This window comes from Panthera tigris, chromosome B3 (assembly GCF_018350195.1).
Source record: "Panthera tigris isolate Pti1 chromosome B3, P.tigris_Pti1_mat1.1, whole genome shotgun sequence".
Lineage (NCBI taxonomy): Eukaryota > Metazoa > Chordata > Mammalia > Carnivora > Felidae > Panthera > Panthera tigris.
Window position 1 is genome coordinate 119,005,085 of NC_056665.1, and position 14,457 is coordinate 119,019,541.

Sequence of the window (14,457 nt, forward strand, 5' to 3'; positions counted from 1 at the left end):
AGATTAGAGCCCAACTCTCGACCCTGCCAAGGTGGAGTGAGGAGCTGGGATTCGAACAATGGCTGCCTACAGACGCAGTGGCTCCCTGAGGTCCAGACACTGGACAGGGAGGAAGGAAGGGGCCGGGCGGCTGGACTGGTATGTCACAGCCACCGAGGATTCTGCGAGAGGAGGTGAGAGGGGACCAGGGTGTGGCCCAGCGGGCAAGGGCCATCCCTCCCTGTGCATGGGCAGTGGGTTGGACCCACAGATATCTGGGAGAGACCGGGGGACAGACTGAGTCTCCATAGGGTCCTGGGACTAGACTTCATTCTTGGAAGTGAGGGAAGTCCTCCTCGTCCGCCTCCCTCTCCCGCTGGCCAAGGAGGCACCCCACATGTGTGAAAGTGCTAGGGAAGAGTCCCGAGCATTCTCCAGCATTGGTACCTTGGCTCCAGCCAGGAGGGCAGCTGTGGGGAAGGGAGAGGAAGATACTAACCAACAGGGGGAGGCAGGAGAGAGCCAGCTGACAGGGTGTGGTGCCAAGAGCCCCACATTCTACAGAGCCAACACCCCACCGCCCACGTGGTTCTCGTTAGGCCCTTTAGCAGCAAAACAGCAACAAGCAAACAGTACAAGGCCCAGCTAACCAGCACACAGACCTTCGGTGGGCAAGCCAACCTCCAGTTGGGAAAGGCCCCCTGGCGATTCCTCCAGGAGAGCTGCCAGCTGCGTGCCAGGGTCGAGGGGGGATGACCAGGGGAACAGCAGGGCAAGGGGACCCGGAGAGAAATATGGGGGCTGAGGACTCCCAGGGTGGACTGGGGATATGTCAGCATGCCGGCGCATCCCCCGGCTGGGGACAACTGCACGCACGCGTGTTGGGTCTGACAATCTGCAGACTCCCCCAACTTTTGAGTTTCCAGAGTCAACACTCCAGCTGGGCGGAGACTGACGCTGGAAAATCATGAACAAGCTAGGAAACTGAGAACCTCCAGGGCTGGAGGCCCTGAGCGAGGCCCATGCCCAGACCCCTCAGGTAGCAGATGAGAAGCCCACCCCCTCTGAAAGCCACCCCGCTCCAGCTTCGACTCAACTCTCAACAACACTCTCTGCTGAGCTCCCTAGAACATATCAACCCTCCTCCCTGTCCCCAATCCCGAATCCCTCCCCAGTCCTCCAGAGGGCCCCAAGGCCCTGATATTCAAAGTGTGGTCCCTGAACCACCAGCAGCACCTGGGAGCTTGCTAGAAACTCAGACTCTCCAGCCCCTTCCCCACACCTGCTGAGTCAGAATCTGTACTTCAGTAAGATCCCAGAGGAGTCATGGGAACATCCCAGATTTGAGTTAGGGCCCCCAAGGCAAATCTTCCTCTGAGTGACTAAACTCTGTTCAGTGGTCTTCAGCCCCGGTGAGAATTGCCCTAGGGTTGTTTTAAAAATATACCAGTGCCCAGGCCCTAGCTTCTAACTCCAAATCTTCTGCTGAGCATAAAGGCACCTGGCTACCCACATCCCTTGTCTCCTCTGGTGTGGCTGATGTTGAGGCTCAGATCCTCCCCCAGTGAGCCTGTGACCTTACGCAAGCCACCCGAGGCATAATGACTTCATCTTATAGTTCTGAAGGAAAAGTGTCTTTCCCCCAACTCTGCCACCAGCCACAGAGGGCCTGTCCTCTGAGAGCCCCACTAATCCAGGCTCCCTGAAAAGGAAAGAATTTTCAGGTGAAAGTTCTGCTTTGCTGTTTGTTTTTGAGCTTGGGGCTTTGGTCTATCTGGAGACCCTTAGAGAGACCCAAGCTTCTGCCTGAGCTTTGCTGTCAGGCTAGGAGAGGGTCAGGGCCATGGAGTTTGAAGCAGAACCAGGAGCTTGGGGAGCCAGTAGGTCCATCCCCACAGAAACAGATGCGTGCCCATTTTGTCCCGTCATCCCCATCTCGGGAGAGATGAGGGCATCCATCAGGGCTGGGAACACCACAGGTTTGGTCAAATACCCAGACCATTAGCTGTGAAACCCTCACGCTGAAAAGGGCCTGGGGCTTGTCATTGGGCAGGAAGGGGTTCTGCTGAGAATGAATCTCTGTATCCAGGCTTAGGGCCTGGGAGAAGGTAGTGGCAGGAAGAGACAAGTGAGGCCCCTGGGCCAACCAGGCCTGGGGAGCTGATGAGTGCTCACGAGGAGCCCTGGGGTGTGAAGGAGAAAGATCCAAGGGGCTCTCTGGAGCCCCCATATGTTTTCACCTGTGAGGATTCCAAATTCCAGAAGGCCCGGCCTCAGCTGTGTCGGGAGGGAACAACCCCCCCACAGAGAAGAGTATGGGGTTCTAAAGTCAAAATGCCTGGATCCAGCCCCAGATCTAGTGCTTGGAGTCGTGTAACCTTGGCCATGTTTCCTAATCAACCCAAGACTCAGCCTCCTTGCCCGTAAGTGGGAATGGTCAGTAAATACCCACTTTACAGGATTATTCAGAGTCTTGATAATGTACGTGAAGGGCTTAGCACAGTGTTAGGCCCACAGTGAATGCTCAGCTCTTAGCTAGTAGGAATAGCAGTAGTGATCCCAGTTCACAAGTGTAGAAAGTGAGGCCCACAAAGATAAGGTAAGATAAGACATCGGGCAGCAGGGTCTAGTGATTAAGAAGAGGGACCCCCTGGAGTCAGGTCACTTGAGCTCAAACCCCGCCATTTCCAGGCCAAGTGACCCGGAACCTGCTTGTGACCTGCTTGTGCCTCAGTTTCCTTATTTGCCAAATGGAGAGTAGTACTCCCTGCCCCCCGGCCATATAAAGTGTAGCTTGCACAAAGCGAGTCCTGTGTAGGGATTGGCTCTTGTCGTTGTCACCGCCTCTACACCACAAAGCCTCTCCGAGAGGCTTAGGCATGGACCCCTGGCTCTTTCTGCCTGGCTCCCTGGTTTCCATGTAACTAAGATGACTCTTCTCTCTTTTCTCTCATCGGGGCCAGCCTGCCAGCTTCAGAGCAGTCTCAAAAGGCTCTCCAGACGTGGGATCAGAGCCTCATCTGACAGCCTCATCCTGGCAGACGCCTGACAGAGGCCAGGACCAGCAGGGCCAGGGGCCATGGCAGGGTGGATTCCCATGGCACACAATGTGAATGGTGCCCCTAGAAATGTGGGACGCGGAGACTCTGGGGTCAGGCATGTTTTGCAGACTACAGGGGCATGTGGGCACCTAAGGGACCCCGTGGACGGGGCAAGTGGGGCACCAACACAGTGGGGCAGCAGGAAGGGAATGCAGGAAGCTTTAAAAAACATAATCGGGGGATTTTCTCTGAGAAGTTGTTCCAGCTGGAGGCCTTTTTAAAATCTCCTCCCTTCCACCATAGGCCCCTGGCCTGACCAACCTCAAGGGAGAGAAGGGGGAGAAGGGTGAATGTGGCGGAGGCACTCACGTTTGATACAGTGGTTGGTGCTGTTCGCCGTCGTCCATCCCGGGCAGCACTGTCCCCCGCAGACGTTCCTCCTGCCGGATCAGCAAAACGGGGTCAGCACAGGGTGCTCAGAGTGGTACTATTCACAGAGCTGCTTTGGTGGTCCCGCCCTCTACTGGCAGGGCCTGGGGGAACACTGCCAGGCTGGCCACACTGTCGCCCTTCTCTGGGGAGTCCACATGGCCCAGCGGTAAGCACTTTGACATCCTGCAGATCTAACACTGATTCCTAACTGCCATTCTTTGAGTGATCTTGAGAAAGTCCACTCCCTCCATCAGGATGATGGACACAATAATACCTGCCTAACTGGGTGGTTGTCATGATTAAACGAGAGAGAGGGAGAGAGAGAGAGAGAGAGAGAGAGAGAGAGAGAGAGAGAGAGAGAGATACAGTACCTAACACAAAGAAGTCACTCTCCTGGGACGATAATGAGTGATCATGCAGATGATGAAAAAAGCAAGTTCAAGAAAGTTTAAGTCACTTGCTGAGGCTAAACAATGAGTAAGTGCCAAAGCCAAATGCAAACTTGAGTTGGCCCGTCTCTAAGTCATGCTCCGACCCCACACTGCCTCTCACCAAAACGAAACACCATGGTCCTTTGCCCAACAAATGCTGACCATGTAGGGAAAGCTGGAAAACACATGTAAAACAGTCTTAAGGACCTACATATGCGTCACCTGCCCACACATGCACACGAGGAGAAGCCTGCCCCTGGCAGGCCAGTGGGTGTGCAGTGGGGACAGAGGGACCTGGGGTTATAGAATTTCTCTCGAGGAGGGGCTTGAGGTGGTGAGCTGGTAAGAAGATGAAACTGTGTACTTGGGTTAAGCTGCCTCTGCATAGCGAGCACACTTTTTCTTTGGGCAGGCTGATAGAACTTACTCCATGGGGGATAGTCCTTCCCCAGCTACTCCTTGGTTCTCGCACTGAGGGCATCCACAGGAGACGCTGGTCTATACTGATCGCTGGGGCACTTGCCCAGCTCACTCGCACTCTGCTTTCAGGTGTGTGATCAGACCCCTGTAGCCACAGCAGGTCTCACTAGCCCCCACTCTTCGTCTGAAGACTCAAATGCCCAGACCTGGGTGACTTCTCTAGAAGGACTCTTCCTGGAGAAGGCTTCTGAGGGCCTTGGCCCTGGCTTCATGGGCCCCATTACTGGCATCAGAAATGGTCTACTGAGCACTCACTGAAACAGGATGAGTGGGGCAGCAGAGCACGAGCTGGAGAATCAGGGCGAAGGACAGGGAAGGGGCCTGTTCCTGTGACCTCTGTGGCCAGGGGAGTAAGCATCTGGTCTCGCTTATGAATTTATTTGACATTTCAACGGACCCCAAAGCTTGTGTGGTTTTTGCAGTCTTACAAAACATTCAAAATAAATTCCTGCAGCTTGGAAAAGTTGAAGCCCGTTTCTAGCCCTTTGGCCCAAAGTTGTGGGGAGCTGCCTCCCAGGGAGCTCCCAGAATATCCTCCCGGCCAAAAGCTGTGCCATTCTGGCCACCTTGTAGCCTCTCTGGACCACTGCCTTCAGCAGCTTCCTGGCTCTATGAGAACCTCCTCCCCATCAGGGCCCAAGTCACTGGGTTCTGAGGAAGGGGCTGGTCCTCATACCCAGGCTTTCTGAGTGTGCACGCCGGTGGAAGGGGTGGATATTTTACCCACCCATTTGTAAGTCACTCGTAAGTGACCAGTCCTCACAGGGGCCTAGGGGTCTTTGAAAGGAAACAGTCTGCATCCCCTGGGAGTTTCCTAAGAACTCAGGTCTGTTAGAGCTCAGACAGCACAGACTGAGGGGCCCACTTGGCTAGGAGGTCATGGCATGGAGCCCAGCCCAAGGAGGCCCCCTGAGCCAGCTGTCACCCCCAAAGCCCTCAGGACAGCTTTGCAGCTGAGTATAGGAGGCAGCAGCCAGCTCTGCCCTGCCTGCTAGTGGTAGAATACAGCGAAGCCTGGTCAGAATCAAAGACTGCCAGGCAGAGGGGGCCAGAATGGGGCTGGAAGGGCACTCAAGAGGGATTTGGGTACTCAATGGAGGACTCTGAGAGTTCCTTCTAGGCCAGTATCAGAATCTTGGGTAGAGGCCCAGGGAGGTGGGAAATGACCACTCAGCAGGCTCTGGCTAGCTGAAGGGAGCAAGTGTTTGACTAGCTGGGGCATATATGACCCAGGGATTCTGACTCCCTGGAAGGTCATTTGAGCCCAACCTTCCAGGTGACACCTCTCAGCAAACATCAACTCAGTATCCAGCATCATTGTCCAGCCCTTGGGGACACATCTGGCTAACAGCCTGGGACAGCTGCTGTTCCACCTAGGACCAACGTGGTCACGTTGGTACTTTGTTAAAAACCTCACGAGGCTCTCCATTGGCCTCTCGTGAAGCTGGCCAGACTCCCACCTGCCTGTGCAGTCTAATTGCCCCCATCACCCCTCCATTGTCTCCATGACCTTCCACAACCAAAGCTATGATCCTCCAAGGCTGCAAAATGTGTTGTCCCTGAATTGCACCACATAGGGTCACATTTTGATGCCTTTGCTTAAACTGCTCTCTATCTAGAATGCCTTCCTTCTCTTTGCCGATTGAAACCCTTTGCATACTCCAAGACTTCCAGATCGAATGTTACCTCCTTTGCGTGAACCTCCCCTGATATACACTCAGCCTTTCCCATTCCCCATCCACTGCATTCATTTAGAACGGATTGTCTCAGGGCCTGGGTGGCTCAGTCGTTTGAGTGTCCAACTTCTGCTCAGGTCACGATCTTGCGTTTTGTGGGTTCGAGACCCGCATGGGGCTCTGTGCTGACAGCTCAGAGTCTGGAGCCTGCTTTGGATTCTGTGTCTCCCTCTCTCTTTGCCCCTCCCTTGCTCATGCTCTGTCTCTGTCTCTCTCTCGAAAATAAACAAACATTAAAAAAATTTTTTTAAAGATTTAGAACTGATGTCTTGGGTTATTGGTAATATGTGTCTCCATCTTGACTATCTGGAGAAGTCTTTCTTATTCCTCTTTGTGTCTAACACAATGTCTGACACCTGGTATACATTTAATACTTCTTTGTTCCACTTAATCCACTGTTTCCCAAATAAAGGGAGCCACACCCAGAGTAGGAAAGGGGTTTTAGGTTTCCACAATCATAGCATTCGACAATGCAAGAGATTCCCTTTTCAGTGATCTTTCTAGCCTGATTAGATGAGTGAAAAAAAAAAAAAATCTGCCTGAGGTTAGGTCTCCACGCCAGGTCCTTCCCCTAACATTTCCCAGTCCCCCTTTCAATAGGAAGCATACCACAGGGGCGAGCTTCCTAAGATAACGGTGTCTGACTAGAATTTGAGAACATTTCATTATTTCAATTCTCCTGCAATTACCTTCTTTTATGACAAGTGGTACTATTTTCCGTTCAACAAGAGTGATACAAAGTGTCCTCGAAAAATGAATTTATTTATGTAGAAAAATGAGCCAAGCACTATTTGCAATCGCAAAAAAAGGTAAGTCATCTAAAGGGTCAAAAACAGGAGGGTGGATAAACTGGTATATTCAGACAATGGCATAATAAACCACAGTTAAACTGAATAAACGTGAGCTGAATATACTAACCTGGTTAAACTTAAAAATCTAATGAGGAAGGGAGAAAGCAAATTGTAGGAGGATAATACAGTATGGTATCACTTATCTAAGTTTAAAGATATGCAAAACAATACTGTGTATTTTACGGAGCCGTGCATTCATAGTAATTGTGTAAAAACATACATTGGAATCATGAATGAACTCAGGGTAGTGGTTAAAACTCTGGGCAGAGAGAGAGAGCGAGAGAGAGAAATTTATAGAGGAATTTTCAACTGAAAAAAATCAGAAGCAAGATGTGCCAAAATCTTAAGGTTTGAACAATCTGGATTGTTAGGCATATTATTTCCAATACCTTTTTGTATGTTTGTACAAAACTTCATATTATAAAATACTTTAAAATTGATAAAATACAAAATCCTGCTATTTTAACAGTATATAAATTCAAAGGAAAATAATAGAAGACGGAAAAGATCAAGGAAAATATTATGAAAGTGTTTGGCTGTGAGGCTAGTTCAAGATATACTGCCTATTTTGAGACAATGGCTTGAAAAGTCCCCTGTAGGGGTGCCTGGGTGGCCCAGTTGGTTAAGCGACAGACTTAGGCTCAGGTCATGATCTCACCATTAGTGAGTCTGAGGGCTCTGTGCTGACAGCTGAGAGCCTGGAGCCTGCTTCAGATTCTGTGTCTCCCTCTTTCTCTGCCCTTCCCCTGCTCGTGCTCTGTCTCTCTCAAAAATAAACATTAAAAAAAATTTTTAAGTCCCATGTAGACCATAAATTTCATTAGTGCAGGATCTTTCGGCTATGGTTACAATGTATCTCACACACCTAGCATTGTGCCTCGCACACAGCGTTGTGCCTCGCACATGCTTACTAAATCATCCTTGTGTGCAATAAATTCCCACTACAGTTTCGTGAGGACACGGGCTGTGCCCGCCACTGCTGTTATCTCCATGATCCAGCACAGCGCCTGGCATACAGGAGGCACAGCGCCTGCATACAGGAGGCTTTTCTTTTTTAAATTTTTTTTTCAACGTTTTTTATTTATTTTTGGGACAGAGAGACACAGAGCATGAACGGGGGAGGGACAGAGAGAGAGGGAGACACAGAATCAGAAACAGGCTCCAGGCTCCGAGCCATCAGCCCAGAGCCCGACGCGGGGCTCGTACTCACGGACCGCGAGATCGTGACCTGGCTGAAGTCGGACGCTTAACCGACTGCGCCACCCAGGAGGCTTTTCAAATACTTGTTGAAAGAATAAAGAATCCGGGAAGTAGTAACGCAGTTCCAAGCTCCACCAGAAGGTGGCACTTGGTCCTTGGCCCTGAGCAACCCACTAGGCAATTGCCAGAGAGGTCAGCCTGGCCAGAAGCCATTAGCCAGAATGGGCCTGCATAGAGGAAGCAGATGGACAAGACTGCCACTCAGCCCTCCCCAGCTGATTTGGAGGGGTTGTGTGGACTGCCAGATGAACCCACCCTTTATCAGAGCTGCAGAAGCCTATCTGGGGGAGAAGCCGAACCCCCAGATACACAACTTGTGATACCTTGTGTGCGCCTGTGTATGATAGGTGCCTACGGGTGGCACCCTGTCCATGTCCTTACACGCCTGTGCACATATACCGGCTCTATTGTGGTGACAATCTGCTTTGCACATCTTCACCTCATTTCACAACTTCTTTTTTTTTTTTTTTTAATTTTTTTTTTAATGTTTATTTATTTTTGAGACAGAGAGAGACAGAGCACGAACGGGGGAGGGTCAGAGAAAGAGGGAGACACAGAATCCAAAACAGGCTCCAGGCTCTGAGCTGTCAGCACAGAGCCCGACGCGGGGCTTGAACTCACGGACCGCGAGATCGTGACCTGAGCCGAAGTCGGCCGCTCAACCGACTGAGCCACCCAGGCGCCCCTCATTTCACAACTTCTAATAGTGCACCCTTCCACTCCCACCCTGCACTATCCTACCTTCCCCCCCCAACTTCCACCTAAATGCCAATGAATAAGTTCCCCCATGATCTGGCCCAACCTATGGCTCCAGCATCACTCCTATGGCTTCCCTACACCAGGGTGCCCGCTTGTCCCCAGGCCAGTGCCAATAGTGAAAGGGCCTTGTCCTCTGGCACTGCTACACCTCTGGACCCCACTCCTGCCGCCTCCCCTCTGCTTCCCCACAAACTGTCCATTGACCCCCAGGGACTGCAGCTCACAGGGCTGCCTTCTCCTCCGAGCTCCTCAGCCATAGCTGTCCCATTTCTTTATGCTTTAACATGAACTTTCCGTTACTAGAAAGCACATTCGCTGGCACATATCTGTTCATCTCTCTAACTCCCTCTCTCTAACTTTTAAGTAATTGAGTTGCTTTCCCTGCAGGAACAATGCCTTTGTCACTGGGCTGCCATCTCCTATCCCCTGCTCTGCACACTAGCTCTTAGGAAGCATGTATCAACTTGCACACATCCCGAAAGGAAAAAACTGAAACATGTGGGTGCTCCATTAACCCTTGTTGGCTGATCCTGGGTGTGAGGAACTTGGCAGTGCATGGGTGTACTCTCGGCCTGCTTGAAGCTGGGCCTTCCGTGGGCAGCAGGGACTTCATCCCCTCATTCAACAGATACTCAATGAGCATCAATTATATGCAGGCACTGTTCTAGGCACTGGTAATATAGCAATGAACAAAACAAAGCCTCTGTTTTCATAGAATTTACATTAGTGCGGGCTGGGAGACCAAACCATAAATGCGGAAACAGAAACAGGTAAAGCAGAGTGAAGGGAGAGAGGGTGGGGCAGGAGTAATCAGAGACCTGTCTGAGCAGAGATCTGAACGAAGGGAGGCAATCCTGCTGAAGTGGGAAGAGTGCAGCAGCCAAGGAAAACCCGGGGTGGAAGGCCGTGAGGCACACGGTCCTCCAGGATAAAACTGAGGGTACAAGTGTCCTTACTGTGCACTGGGACTGAAACCAACTGGTATATTGGGCCCAGGCCATAAAGCCAGAGCCCTTCCCAGCCTCCCCCATCCTGCCCCCAACCAGCCGCTCACTGCCCAGGGCTCCCGTGTCCTCTATTCTAGAGACACCTGTCATACCCAGACAAGGCCGGTGCCCCTCAGCCATGAGGATCCCAGCTGGGATGAGGGTTGCCTGGGAGGCTCCCGACGCTGCGAGGGCGCCCCCAGCGGGCAGCAGGGATGCCCGGGGAGAGGGGAAAAAAGCAACTCGCAAGGTTGGGGAGAGACTTAGTCCTGTAGATTGCACGAGTCGCGCTGACACGTAGCTGCACAGACGAGCACACAGACCCATTCTCCCACGTACCTACTGTACGCCAGCTCGAGCGGGAACAGGCTTCGAACCCAAAGTGCCCTTGAGCCCCTGCCCCCTCCCACGTCCAGCCACGCGAGGGCCCAGGCAGACCTGCGTCCCAACTGCATATACACTTATAGCCAAGTTGAGGCGTCGCTGCCAGCTCCGTTCCCGGAGATGCATCTGCCTTGGCATTCTGGAGCCCCGACCTCCTCTACCTACCTGCGCTCTGAGCCCGCTCGACCGCTCTCGGGTCTCAGGCGCCTGGAACGCCCACCCCGCTGCCCCTTCGGGGCTCCCTTTTGGTTCCCGGCAGCGCTGCGGGAGTCTGCGGGCACCAGTTAGCGGAGGGCAGGCGAATGCACCCGCGCCTTGCGAAAGGATTTAACGTCAGGTCTCGGCGAGCTGGCACGAAAGGGTGAGGATGGTGTTTCTCTCTGCCCTCAACTCTTCGAAAGTGGGGCGGATCTCCGAGCCTCAGCTTCGGGACCCCGGTGCTGTTTGCTTGCAGTCCTGAGGCCAGAAGAACCAAGGGCACGAGCCCGGGGCCCTCTCTCCTCTCGCCCGCCCATCCCTCCACTAATGAGCACACGGAGACCCGCCCTCGCTTCCCCCGACCCCTCTGCAGTGCTCACCCCGTAAGTCGCCCTCGCGGCGGGGTTGGGGGCGCAGCCCCGGGCCGCTGCGGGGTTCCGAGGCGCGGGAGAGCCGGGGCGGCCCGGGCGCGGACTGCGGGCTGCTGCTGGCCCAGGGGACTGCTTCTCCAGGTCTGCGCAGGTGGCTGGGCTCGGCGCGGCTGCTGCGCGCGGGGCGGCCTCCTGGCCAGCGCGTTGGCGGGCCTCCGGGCGCTCCCCCAGCCGAGTTGGGCCCGCTCCGTGGGCGGCAAGCCCGGGACGGGCGCGTCCTGCTCTCGGAACAGACTGTACACCTTGGCCGCAGCCGCGGCGGGGTGACTGCCCCCGGGGCGCCGCAGCCGGTTCGCCTCCCGGCCAGCCGGCTCGTATCTTCCCACCGGGTCCCTCTGAGCGTGACCCATGCCCACGAAGAGAGCCAGGGTGAGGGCCAGGAGGCTCCCGCAGGGGTTCCGCAGGGCGCGCCCGGTGCAGCGGTGGGTGGTCGGGGGCCTCATGGCTCCGGGGGCGACTGGAGAGAGGTGAGCGCGGGGAACAGCCCCGGGGGCTTGCGGCGTCTGCGCTCCGCTCCCCTGCCGGCGGCCCGCTACTCCTGGTCTAGGGGCTCCGAGCCAGCCTTCCCCGGGCGAGGGCTGGGCGGCGTGAGCGCTCCGGGGCTGGGCGCCCCGAGCCTGGCGTCCGCTCGTCTCCAGCCGGGTGCGCACCGCCGCTGCACTTTTCGCGCCTTCTCCCGGTCTCTGTGGCCTTCTGAAGGGGAGACGGACGCTTTTATTTTTGGAAACTTCCCCCTGTTTTTTCGTCTCTTTTATCTACATCATGCCCCCTCCTCGGAGGGACAGCTCAGCCCCCTCATTACGGGAGAGGGAGAGAGGAATTCCAGCAACACCCACTTTGGCACCGGGACGCGAGCGGGCGGCGAGGGGGGTTAACCCGTGAGGAGCTGGGGGCAGCGCAGAGCTGACCCGACGGCTGGCGGGGGAGACGACGCCTGCCGGGACGGGGGCACCTGGTCACCTTTCTCTCGTGCTGGGCAAGCTCGAACTGCTGACCTGTCCCGCATTTATGTCCTGCCCCTGCGCTCGGGGACAAACTCCCGGTTGGGTGACCCAGGCTGCGGCCTCGAAGGTCTGAAGGAGGCCAGGAGAGGTATTAAGAACGGCGTGACAAGAGACTGGCCCGGCGGGACGGCCGTCCGGCCCCTTCGCTTCCCGCCCCGGCCAGTGGGGGCGCCCTCTGCGGGATCGGCTAGCCTGCGGCGGGGGCGGGGCAGCGCGGGGCAGCGCACGGAGCTCGCCTCCCCCTCCGCGCGGCAGGACGCGTGAGCGCTGGAAGGTCGCCTGGGGCGCGCGCCCTGCCTGGGGCGCGCGCCCTCTAGTGGAGCTGGCTGCGTCCTCCGCCACCTTGCAGCCGCTGCCGGCCGCCTTCGCTCCTAGGTCTTAATCCTTTTCCTGTTGCGTCAGGGTCCAGACTAGGCCTGAGGCGGCGATGGCGGATCCTGGAAGAGATACCATCTTTTAAACAAAGGTATAGATATAGAGGATCTAGAATAAGGTCACGCAGGAAACAGCGTGTATCCAAAAAGGGAATGAAATCCTGGCCTCCTGCTTCAAGCTCAGAAGCCCATTCTCTGGACCCCCAGCCCCTCTTTCCCAAGGGAATTTCCTGGAGGTGGGGGAGCGGGCGGATTCAATGAGTCTGTGATTGACCTGGGTGTGCGCAGTGAGCTCATGCACACCATGACCCTCGGCCCCAAAGTCTAAAGGCCTGGCAACCATGCTGTCCCGGGTGGCTTTCTACAGCCTCCTGTTTCCTAGAGAGGAAGAGTGACAGAGCAGACAGGACGGCACCCGTGGATAACTTCCCACACTACCAAAGTATGGTCGGCCAACACCTGATGTTGGAATTCATGCCCGCTTCCCTCTCCCTGGAACACTCACCTCCAAGATGTTTTACAGAATTAGCTTTTTGTCACTTCCCCTCCCAACTCAAATATCACCTACCTCCTGGAGTGGTCTCTCTGAGCCTCCAATCTAGAGCAGCCCTCCCGCTCACTTGCAGCACATCACCCTGCTTTGCGGTCATTGCTCTAATGCCTAGCTGAAAGTATCCTTTTTATTTGCTTGCCTGTGCAACTGACCTACTGAATGGGCTGACCTTGAAGAGGGACTATCGGGAAACAGCTCCAGTTTCCTCCCCTCACTTCCTTTACCCATGTTACGGTGAATTCCTCTTCTCCGCCTTTAATGACATCTCAAGCAGAGTCCTTGGCTTGCCCATCCCCACCACTCACAAGAACAGTCTCATTTCTGCAATTAAGACCAATTTCCAGGCACTAAAAAGTCTGGTCCTATCCAAATCAAAACCTCATCCAATTTAATCAATCTTCCCATCCAATTTAATACTCCTCCCCTCCCCTCCCCCATGGGCCTGTCCCCTGGCTGGAGATCCTGTTGTGGGGAGAGTAGGGCATGGTCTGTTTTTCTAATCTTCCTTTGCTGCTGTGGCTCCCTTGTGTCAGAGTTGGGGGAGAGGTGTCAGAGGGAAAGTGGCAAAATCCTATGTGACAGGTGCCCTTGGCTGGCAGGTGCCAAGCGCTTGCCCTTTCATGGGCACCTTTGTGGGCTCTTGGGAGGCTCTCTGCAGGACCTCCATCCTGCACTGCTGTACCAGAGCGCTCTCTGGCCAGCCTCTTACAGACCCCTGTATTTCCTGCCTCTTGTGGGACTTGCCTGCCAATGCCAGCAAGTCACTGGTGACTTGGCTGCTCTTGCTCTGCCATAGAGGCCACTCCAGCCAGGCTCCACAGTCAGAATTCTCCAGACAAAAGAAATGCACACAAGTCTCTTCACTTATGCCCATCCTCAAATCGTGAAGACATGTGTTGGGCTCCTTCCAGAATGTCCTTGATGTGCTTGGGGGCACTGGAATGCTTGCGACTTCCAGCAACTCAGCCAGCATCCATGGAAGGAGAATGCTAGTCTCCTCTTCTTGGAGGCCCCCAATCTCTATGACTGGTTCTTTTGGGGCTTGGTTTGCATTGAGGAGTGCCCTCAGGGGAAATCTCAGCCTGGCCTACTAATACCGCGGTTCCCTACTTCAACAACTTTCTTCAATCCCTTTCATGTATAGACTGGAATCGAGGGATGTGGCTAAGTGTTGTTGAACTTGTTCTGCCTTTAGGAAGGTGTCCAGTACTTCTCTTTGGAATGTGAGAATATTTAGTCTTTATTGTTCTAGGCTGTGCAGCCTCAGAAGAAGTTCAAAGATCACAGAAAAATCCTGTTCAACAACCTATAAAATCATGTCTGATTTTCCAAGCCACAATGATAAAGGAATAGATATCTTGTCCACGTGGCTCACCGCTCTTTCTCCAGAACCCAGAACAGTGCTCGATTCCAATAGACAGCCATGAAATATGTGTTCACTGGGTGGCTAAGTACACGAATGACACAATGGTCCCATCAAGTAAAAAGGGCTGGTTTCAGGGCGCCTGGGTGGTTCAGCTGGTTAAGCGTCCGACTCTTGATTTCGGCTCAGGTCACG

General features: G+C 54.3%; 1 protein-coding gene across 1 annotated transcript in view; it reads right to left on the minus strand.

Annotated features, from left to right (window-relative positions):
• Positions 1–12,400, minus strand: part of LTBP2 (latent transforming growth factor beta binding protein 2) — a 104,641-nt gene extending 92,241 nt beyond the window's left edge. The window contains exons 1-2 of the mRNA XM_042990125.1: positions 10,918–12,400; positions 3,390–3,460 (exon numbers count right to left, since the gene is read on the minus strand). Coding sequence (XP_042846059.1) covers positions 3,390–3,460; positions 10,918–11,411 — 565 coding nt within the window. The 5' untranslated portion in view covers positions 11,412–12,400. The remainder of the gene's footprint in view (positions 1–3,389; positions 3,461–10,917) is intronic.
• Positions 12,401–14,457: the final 2,057 nt, after the last annotated feature.